The sequence below is a fragment of the Morone saxatilis genome, unplaced genomic scaffold (genome assembly GCF_004916995.1).
Source record: "Morone saxatilis isolate NCDOM2014 unplaced genomic scaffold, NCSU_SB_2.0 Contig18, whole genome shotgun sequence".
NCBI lineage: Eukaryota > Metazoa > Chordata > Actinopteri > Moronidae > Morone > Morone saxatilis.
The window spans coordinates 28,290,029-28,300,656 of NW_023339740.1; the positions used below are offsets into that span (position 1 = coordinate 28,290,029).

Genomic DNA, 10,628 nt, shown 5'->3' on the forward strand with positions numbered 1-10,628 from the left:
CCTCTATCCCAGTTTAAAGTCTTATTTTAGAATTGTTTGTCCTCTTATCACACATAGATTCTACTAATCAATCATCTTCCTCTCTGGATCTAATAAGTGACATCGTACTAAAGCTAAATGCATGAAATTTATTTTTTGCATTTATTTCGAATGGACCCAGGATCCATTTATAGTCTATTTAACAGTTATTAAACACACAGTTCCCCACTCTTCTTAAGTCGTTTCCTCTGCGATACAGGACAGCACTTGCTTACAAACGTCATATAAGCTGTGTTTTTGGCGATATAGACTGCATTAACAAAGGCCCATAAGTAACCAGCCAAATAGAATTTATTATCTTTGAACTCTTATAGAAACAATGCTTCCAAACCCCCCAACAGGGTTCGCCAATGCTTCACAGGGTAACGAAGCCTTACCATTTTAAGGGTCGTAAGGGAAAAAATTAACCACTGTAGGCTTGTATCTCTCCAGCATTTACGTCCCTTCTGTGAAAGAAACTAAGTGAAAATGTTATTCGTATTGAAATAAAATCCATGGATACACTTGCAAACAGAACTGGCTAATAGCTAATTTCTGCATAGTATAAAGCTCAATATACTAAAATTCACTGCCACTAAGGTCGCTTTTACCTCACCCAGATTATCATAAAGCAAACGTCCAAACTGAAAAACCAAAAACCATCCATGTCGTGAAATTAAACCCTTAATTCGGCTTAGAGTTTAAGGAGAAAAACTAGCTGCAAACGGTCCATGCCTTAATGTGTAGATAAGCTTGTCGGACAAATGTGTCTTGTCAAAATTATGCTCCAGTTTTCGTCACGACATTCTCAGATTGTTATTCTAAGTCTTCTCGACAACATATGGGAAAGTTATTCATATATGTTTCTTTGTCTACTTTGGATCCGATGAGCTCTTCCATAAAGGGTTTGCTGTCAATGTATGGAAACATCCTCTCGGTGAGTGTGAAGGTGTGTGAAGGTGTGTGTGTCAGTATCAGGATCAGAGAACAACAACTTCTCCTCTTTACAGTCCAGATATTCACTCTGATCCTCTTTCAGTGAGTGGAGCTGATGGTGACTTGTGCCTGGTGTCCAACTCTTCTATTCCACATAATCCAGACTGTATGCGTCCCTTCCTCTGGACAGGACTCTGCTGAACACAGCCAGTAACCAGAATGTACTGTCTCCAACCTCGACATCCCAGCTGTGAGTCCCTGAGTTAAAGCCCTCAGGAGCCTAGAAACAGCAGTAGTAAGAATCAAACCTCTCTGGATTATCAGGAAGCTGCTGTTCCTCTCTCCTCTCACAGAGGTCAGATCTTCAGACAGGACGAGTCTTGGATAAACAGTGTTTGGATTCCAGAATCAGAGGAATGATAGGAGACCATCTCTTTCATCTGGTTCCAGATGGGAAGCTGAGGTTGCCCAGGTGTTTGGCCTCGTCTATCAGAGCTCCTGAGGGCAGCTGTGGATCCTCCAGCAGGGGGGCGCTGCTGACTCTTTCACTGGAGCCTTGTAGTTGTTCAGGAATGAGAGTCTTCAGCTCTCAGCTCCTCCTCTGTGGCTTCTGACTGTGTCTGAAAGAGCTGCTATCTCTCTGCTCAGAGCCTCATCTTCTCCTTCATCATCTGACTTCAGCTACATATATATATATATATATATATATATATATATTTATTTTTTAAGAAAAGAGAACGTTAGAAACTAAAGGCAACAACAGGCAAGTTAAAGGAAGACTTAGCCACGTGAAGCCACACTCCGAACTCACGGATACGTTTGCCAGAGATGGGTTCGTACTGTTTATAGGCTGGAACATTTTTTAACAAACCCGTGGACAGTTTGAAAGGTTAGAAGATCTTTTTCATGCCATTCATGGTCTTGGATGTAGCTTACCAAGGCAACTGTAGTCAAGAATAAACTTTAACAGAAGGCAGAAGTATGTTAATGTGACGGGATTCACTTTTATTTGTCAGGTTCCTTGATGTCTTAAAGGAAAGGTTCACATTTCTATCAGGTGCCTTCATGAATATTAAAACACTGTTCTTCCTGCTGTAATCATTCCTTCCAGTTAGTGATAGGCCAACTAATTGGGTGGCTGATTAATCGGCATCGGCCAATGATTGCGCTCATTAGGCTGACAAACAAAAATGTATCAGGCACATCTGCAGGCAGCTTGTCAGGGTTTAGAGTCCTGCACTGTAACTCTCATACATCCTGCTGTAAACATATGCCTAAATTTCCTGCAGAACAGAAAAGTATTATACATTAACATTTTCTTTGTGTTGAGTTCTGCATCATATATCAGCCATCGGCAGCCCTGCTCTTTAAATATCAGCATCGGCCATTGAAAAACCCATATAGGTCGATGAGTACGTCCAATGAAAGTGATGAAAGTGATGGATCTACAGTCCTCCTTCCAAAGTTTATCTGGAATAGCAGACTGCATTGGGATTGGGATCCCATGAGATCCAAGGCAAATCTCGAGGGAGCAGGCGGTTTTCACTTTGCTGGGCGGTCAAAAAATAAATTGTGGGTCCTGGGATTTATCTTAAAAGGATGGAGTCAACGAATGAAGAAGAGGAAGATTAAAGCTGGGTTTTAAGGGACAGCAGCAAAACAAGGAAAGTCTGACATTCAGAGACATTTCTCAGTTGTAACTGACAGTAAAATAACGTCTTTCCACCTGTGGACAGGAGAAGACCCAAATCTCTATTGTGCAGGAGTGAATGGTCAGAATGCTTGCAGGAGCGGGCGGTAATTGTCAGAAATCCACTGGGCGGGATAAAGAAATCAGTCCCACACAGGGCTCTAATCTGAAGCTATTGTGATGCTTTAGCATTCTGAGTTAATTCATTCAATTAAATTAAATTTTGTTTGCATAGCACCAAATCACAAGAGAAGTTATCTGTTCCAACAATTCCCACCACGAGCCAGAACTTGGCATCAGTGGCAAGTAAAACTAGATAGCAGCTTCATCATATTCTGTACAGACCCAGAAACCAACCGGTTCTCTTATACCGATCTCCAGGTTTTCTGTGATTTAACTTTATTTATGGAAATTCATCATGTGTAGAAGCTCATCGGGAAAAGATCTCTTAATGTCCAGCATGAATAGGAGGAATGATTACAGCATGTGAGTATTGTTTTAACACAGACTTGAAGTATTGTGAACCTATCCTTTAAAAATGTCAAAAGTTTGTTGGAAAAGTGAAGAAATTTGGTACAAATTAAAGCGCAAATAAGACAAGTTTTCCACAAATAGTGTGACAACCAGTTAACTATATAGAAGTTACACGTAGATTCATAAGCAGTTATTGATTTCCAGAGGAATTGCCATCCAATTCTTTAGAATGAACCTTTCAGTCCATTTTTTTAGGAAATTATTAGGAATCAATGAGAAATAAAACTTTTTATGTCCACAGCAACTCACAAATCCACAAATGGTTTTTTTTCTGAATTTAGCGTAATGCAGACGTACCATCCGCAGCAAGTGTCAGAACGTGTTTGGGAGTGGCGATCATCAGATAACTAAGTCTACCTTTAAAGGCAACTCACTGTTGTCCAAAGCCACCAGAACATCACCAGACCTGGGACAAAATGACTGTCAAGAGATCAGCTTCTCCGCTCCTTTAACAAGGCTGAACTCTTTTGGGTGTTGAACTTTTTTCTTACAGAGTAATTTGTTTTTTTCTGTATTCATCTGCCACAGCGGCAACCGCAATCCTTCCTTCCTCTTTTGAACTGAGAGTAATGTTAACGTGATGGATGCACAGTACTTGGTGTGAAATGGGCAAAGAGGACGGAATGTGACTGACGAGGATTGTGTTGTGGCAGAAAAATCCACCAACACCGGTGTACGGAGTACGTTTCGGTGCCAGTTTATCCCAGGTCTGCATACAATTACCATAAAAGAGGCATATTTTCAGAGGACCCTTTGCCCTTTGTGACGAGTACAGAACCTAGCTGTATAAATAAGCTTAAAACAGAAGAACGGTGGACGGACGGTGTCCACCATGTAAGTTAAAAATCTCATGTACATATATTTTCTCTTTATGTGTGTTCCATAATTAATATGAATAAGACGATAAACCACGATAGTATGTTTTCTTCATTACCCTTATTCCATTTCCACAAACAGACATCTGCTGAAATACACTTTACTTTTGTAAACTGCTATTCTTCTGTAAATCTCAGTAAATATATACAGTTTCAGACTTTACTCTAATGAGGGCTTGGAGGTAAAACATGATGGAAAAGACGGTTTTACCTCCTCATTAACCCCCTCTAGTTAAAATTCAACAAATTGCCCTCTCCCATTAAGTACTGCACTCTCAACAAGCCAACCTCCACAATATAACCTTTTCTATATAACCACTGTAACCTGATGAGGATGATGTGAGAACAGGAGTCATTCGTTGTCAAAGCAGGCCGGAGCCTAAACGGTTAACTTTAACGCCCCAAAAAGCGCTTTAAAATTCAGCACGAGGAACCGCATCCTCTCTCCCGCAACATCTTCTGCTGAAGTGCCGTGAAGCAAGGCACTTAATCCCCGATTGCATCAGTGCAGCGACTCGGTGGCTTGCAACATGTAAGGAGATGAGCGGTTTAATCTGCCTGCAGTAAGTACCTGATCGCTGAAGTCAGTAATAATCCTGTATGCAACTCTGTCATTTACATTATGAATGAGCACCAAGAACTACAACGACGGCGAGAGAGAGTGAAATGAATTCAGAGATATTATTATTATTATTATTACACGTGGGAGTAGTGAAGTGGAAACCTCTTGTTAGCTCGATGAAATGTTTCCCCCCTCGGGGGAAAAAACACACAGAGAGAAAGCTACAGCGCTCCCTTTCCCCGTCATCTCTCATGTTAAATCACAGAGTTACAAACCTGCTGCACAACCAGCCTGGAACGCTACTATTTACAAAGCGCACCAGCGTCAAGTAGACACCAACACGGCCGATACCCACACTATATAACCATTTAGAAGTTCATTTAACTCAAGTGATTGTTTGATTATGTCAAACTTTTAAGTAAAACTAACTACATTTTGTAAGTTAAAAAACCCATTCTTGATCAAGTAGCATTACTAATTTTAAGTGAGAATAACTTAATTTTCATTTTTATTTGTACTGTGAAAACAAAATACCTAGTAAAAAGTTATTAATCAGGAATGTTTCTGTTTTTATAAGTTAATGCCACCTAAAACTACTAGTAAAAGCAACTCAATCAATAATCAATCAAGTTGGTGTTACTTAAAACATTTTTTGTAATTCATTTCAACAATTTTTTGAGTCAAATGAACTTATCTGGTTTTATAGTGCACCTCAACAAGTACAAACATCACATGATATCTTCCCCCAACCTCCTCATTGCCTGTCTGGTGTACAAAAGCAGAAAACCTGAAGTGTTTTTTCGTTAATAAAATAAATAAATGAACTGATAAAATAGTCGTATAACTTGACCTGTAGAGTGAAAATTAAGGAAGACAATCAACAACTTAAAAACACAGTGGCATCAAGATAAACAGTCCAAAATGGAGCCTTTCTAAGCGACTAATGGCTACAGAACTCATTGCCATTATTGTTTTGCTGTAAGTAAACATAATTTCCGTTTTCCTTTTCAATTTACACAATCTTCTCCATTGCTCCAGCGTTTTTGTAACTGAACAGCTCTTTTTGAGTTGATCACCATTGAAAGGTTTCATTCCAAAATGATGGACATCCTTTGAGACAGAATAAATAAAAAAAAACGGACATCATGCAACTTTGATTGTACTGTTTTCCCATTATGTGACAAGAGCTTTTAGGGACCAGTGTGTTGGATTCAGTGACATCCAGCCTTCAAGTGGCCGACTGCAACCAGCTTCAGGATGTAAGAGACACTACGGTGGCCAGAGCTAGAGCCAGTGTTTGGTTTGTATTCACTTTAGGCTCATCAATCACCATCGACATTTCATATAAACATGTTTAACTGGCAAAATAATCAGCCGATTAATCCATAATGAAAATGCATGTGAGCCTTAATTCCATCCAAATGTCGTCTTTTGTAATGTAACCTTTAAATTTTATTCACTTAAAATTCTGATCAAATGCATATTCTGAATCAAGCAGATCTTTCCAGACCATCACAGTCAAGCTGAGAAAACAGAAGAGAAAGACAAGTTTGGTCCGCTAGGCAATTTTCTTTGGATAGACATTCATGTTTCCACAAACTCGCACAACCCTCGCAGCAGACACAGTCCGTATGATGTATACAGGCTTTAAGGTAAAAGGAGAAGAATGTCTTGTTCTGTGTTTATTGTACACCCTCGAGGAACAAATATACGTTTCCCACCGATTCTAAATAAGCGCTGCAGGATATTGAACGACATCGATTTGAGCTGAATGCTGCGTGTGCTGAATTGCTCTCGACAGCAGAAAGTAATTGCAAGGATATGCGGTGAGAACACATTCAATTACTGCAGGACAGCGAGCTTGGTGAATAAGGTACAAAGCTGAGCGAATGAGAACAAGGGGAGAGGGAGACGGAGCGAGAGTCTCAAGTAGCCTTGGAAATGACACGCTGCCCCCTACTGTGTTATTAATGTGCATTTGTGTGTGGACGTACAGAATATATGGATTGTATACTTAAATCTCCTGTGAGTTTTATCTCTTCTCGACCCAACATTTAAATCTGAGTCACAGTTAGGATGTCCCAGTTCGCTCTACAACAGTGATTTCCAGCTTGGGGTGGGAGGGTCATGGACAGGGGACTCCAAACTCCCTCTGGGGAGCTGACCGGCCTCTGAGTCAACCATTATGAGTCATAGAGATAATGACATTTAAATGAGCAGCTTGTGTATTTGAATAAAGCTTGCTTTGTTGGAACTGCAGTGCTGCTGGAGTGTTACATAAAGATGACTCAAATCTACCTTTTTGTTAGGGAGGCAAGATCGGACAATAATGGGCAATTTATATAGTTATAAATGATCTGAATAATTAAATAACAGCCAATAAATTATCAGTTGATATCAAAATAAGTTCTTTGGAATTTGATTGAAAGGCTTTTATTTTAAATGATCAAACCTTAATTTGTCTTTCTGAGATTGGAAAAGTGACCATAACTGACTCCCGGGTGATTAGAGTCAAAATTAGATGGTCTTATTGCATGTACTTCACTTTTGAAGGTTTACTTTAAATCCTTAAACTGATGTAAACAAAATCAAATGTTGTGTCTTGTCTCACAGAAATGCATGAAACATATAATTTTTAGCTCGCTTTCCATAATTATGCAGATGACACACAGATTTATATAGCGATATCACAAGGTGGCTATGGTCCTGTACAAGCACTGATTGGGTGCAATGAACAAATCAATGATTGCATGAGCAACAATTTTCTTCAGTTATACAGATAAAACAGAAATAATTGTCAGTGCTAAACTTGAGTCGATAACATTAAAGCCAAAATTCTTTGTGTAATCCTTTACTCAGCCCTAAATTTCATTGAGACAATTACAAAATCAGCCAACTAGCTTCTTAAGAACATATCAATAATTAGAGGAGTAATATCTGTCTTAGAAAATCTTTTCTTTTTATCTTCACCCGGCTCGACTACATTAACGCTGTCTTTAGCTGCTAGAGTCCTCACTAAGACCAGGAGAGGCCACATCAGTCCAGTTCTCAGATTTTTATTCTGGCTTTATGTGTGTGTCTAATAAGAAACTACTGCAAGATGCTTCTGTTTGTTAATAAAGCACTGAGTGGTATAGGGCCAAAGTAGATTTCTGATCTTTTAAGCTCTATTAAAAACCAACTTCTAAGATGGTCTGGGATGAGGTCTTCTTACTGACCCAAGAGTCTAAACTAAACACCACATATGTGTATCAAACTCAGTTCTTTTAAATTAGGGAGTTTTCTGTTTAAATATAATGTAAATTTAGGAATATTTATTCATATCTTGTTATTCTCATTCTCCTTTTTAATTCTAGTTTAGCTCTTTTATTTTATTTTACTCTATTTAAATGTCTTTTTTATATTATATTGTGTTTATTTTCTTAATAAATGTCCTATGTAAAGCACTCTGAATTGCCAAATAAATTTGCCTTGCTTTAAAATGTGTCGACAAGTCCTTCTGAGGATTAAAAGTCGACTATGCGGAGCCAAAGAGCCCTGACTGAATCTACTGAAGTTGGACAGGCAACCTGGGGTGTTAAAAGATGCTGAACCTAAGAAGACGTAAAGGAAGACGAGGTAAGCAGTGAGGGAGAGCAGTGCAGACGGACAGAGGAGAAGGTAAAAGGGGGAAACGGAGAGAGCGAGCCGATTGAGACGACATGAAGAATTACAAGAGAACAGTAAGAAAAGACAGGGAGGACAGTAGGATTAAAGCGAGGGACGTGGAGGGCAGTTGGCCCTATTAGAGCTTTGTGAACAGAAGTACTTCATTAAGCTCGGTCGATGTCACCGTGCCGCAGTCAGCATACTAATACAGACTCACATATATCCTCTGTGTAACCCCCCCCCCTATTGAAACCCTGCTTTATTCTGCATCCCTGTCACTTTATGTTCTCTTTCCATTTCCTCCCTTTTTGCATTTCTCCAATTCTTTCACATCTTGAGGAGCCTTCCTCCTCAGTAGAGCGTGAAAGAGAAAAACACAAAGATGAGGATAACGCCATGACAGACTCAAGGAACCAACTACACTAACTAGCTCAGCTCTGGGCTCATATTTATCAAACTTCTAATAATTACATATAGGAATGCTTGTAAGACTGAAAACATTTAAGAACATGCATGTTTAGAGCAGTAAGAGCCAACCAGACACAAAGATTTATCTGTCCTATTGTTCCTCATAGTTAACTGCAAAAAACACCATCCTTTTTGTTGTTGTTGTTTGTCCACTGTCAAAAAAGAAAGTGGTGTAACATCCAATCAAATGTTCAAATAAATGTAAAGTAAAGACTTTTTTCTGAATTCTGCTGCTTCAGTAAACTTATTATTCATCATAACCACATGATAGTTTGTACAATCAACTCCAAGATCTCGTAAATAACTCCTCAGGAGATCCTTTAAATTTGAATCAGTAAGAAATTGGATTAACAAATTTTAATCTCACATTACTTTTATGTTTTACTTATGTCCAAAGTCTCACTTTAGCAGTTTGATAAATACGGGCTTAATCCATTCTATCTTTATGTGCTGATGACTGGTTATTCTACGTCTGCCAAAAAACAGTCCCAGCTGTGTAGGTAACAGCATTTTTCTGTTTTTGTTTGAATAACTGAGGGGAGTTTTAAGCTGACAAAGGTCTGAGTTAATGGTGATGAGGACGTCTTTTGTGTATGGTGAAAAAAAGAAAGAAAAAGGTCCTCTTTGACAGTTTTATATCTCAATAACAATTATAATAACAAAAAAAAAAAAAAAATTCCACGATCCGCACAGAGATCCTTGGTTTTCTTTTTGTTATGGCCTTTCTACCTAAATGTTATCTTCAAGTTTGATATTTTGAAAACTTTTTTTTTTAAATAAAATTTCATCTGACTTAATAGTTGAAGTACAAGCTTTGTTAGAACAAACTTGGAGGTGGTGTCTGGCTTTAAGGAGCATATTCTTTTTGCCCCAAATCCTCTTTTTCTTTTTCTTTTCACTGAGAAGGAGAGTTGTGTCGTAGGTCCCACAAGAAAGAGTCAAAGTCCAGTATCGCTCACAAGACCCCATTTCACTTAGCTTTCGGGCAAATCAGGTGAAAAATCTGCTGTTTATCGCTCCCTTAGCGAATCCTTCTTTTGCGAACTGTTTTAAGCGTCCTTGCCCGATGAGGAACGAGAAAAGAAAGAATCAGTATCCTTGCTGTTTTAGTGCTTGTGTCACAGGACAGGCACAAATCTCCCTCCCGCTCACACACACACACTTTGAGCCAATGTCTAAATATACTCCTGTAGAGCATTTTCAGTGTGTGCCATTTTATCACTAGCTAGCACAATTTGCGTCTTTCAGCACTGATTTTCCATTGTTTTTTGCTAGCGTTTCTTGACTGTTAGCCAAGATAAGCTAGCTAACAATATGAAGACAGCTTGACCCTCTTTAATCGGTGAACTTTGACCTCTTCAAAGGAAAGTTGCCTGTCATACCCATTCCTGCACGGGGTATTTGTAGTAGTGCTGCGTCATGGTGTTCTGTTGCACTCCTTTGTTTTTAAACTGAAAAATGGTATACACCAGCACCAGGATGCACAGCGACAGAATGCATGGGATCACCACGGCGATGGCGTTGACTGTCGTCGGGACGTCGTTGATGGTCACCATGATGTCCACGTCGTCGAGGGGCAGCTGGCGGTCACCGCGGTTACCCTTGCTGCCGGAGCGCTCCATGTCGGACTGGTCGCAGCCCATCCAGTCGCGCAAAATGGACTTTGGGTATCCGGGTTCCACCGTCAGCTTCTGGTTGTCGAACTTCCAGTACTCCTTCCCCTTGTAGAAGTACGTGTAGTCTGAGGAGGGGAGAATGGTGGGGGGAGGAGAGAGAGTGACAGGGGTCGGAGGCAAAGGAAGGAAAAAAAAAAAGGAAATTAGTAGGACAATCAAGCTGAAACAAGACTCCACTAGGGGTCGTCAAATTTCATGGGGGGGTTGCGAGGCCTTCTTGA

At 39.7% G+C, this 10,628-nt stretch overlaps 1 protein-coding gene across 1 annotated transcript in view; it reads right to left on the bottom strand.

Annotated features, from left to right (window-relative positions):
• Positions 1 to 9,477: 9,477 nt before the first annotated feature.
• The window catches only part of mmp24 (matrix metallopeptidase 24), a 32,076-nt gene continuing 30,925 nt past the window's right edge, over positions 9,478 to 10,628 (bottom strand). The window contains exon 9 of the mRNA XM_035662662.1: positions 9,478 to 10,472. Coding sequence (XP_035518555.1) covers positions 10,108 to 10,472 — 365 coding nt within the window. The 3' untranslated portion in view covers positions 9,478 to 10,107. The remainder of the gene's footprint in view (positions 10,473 to 10,628) is intronic.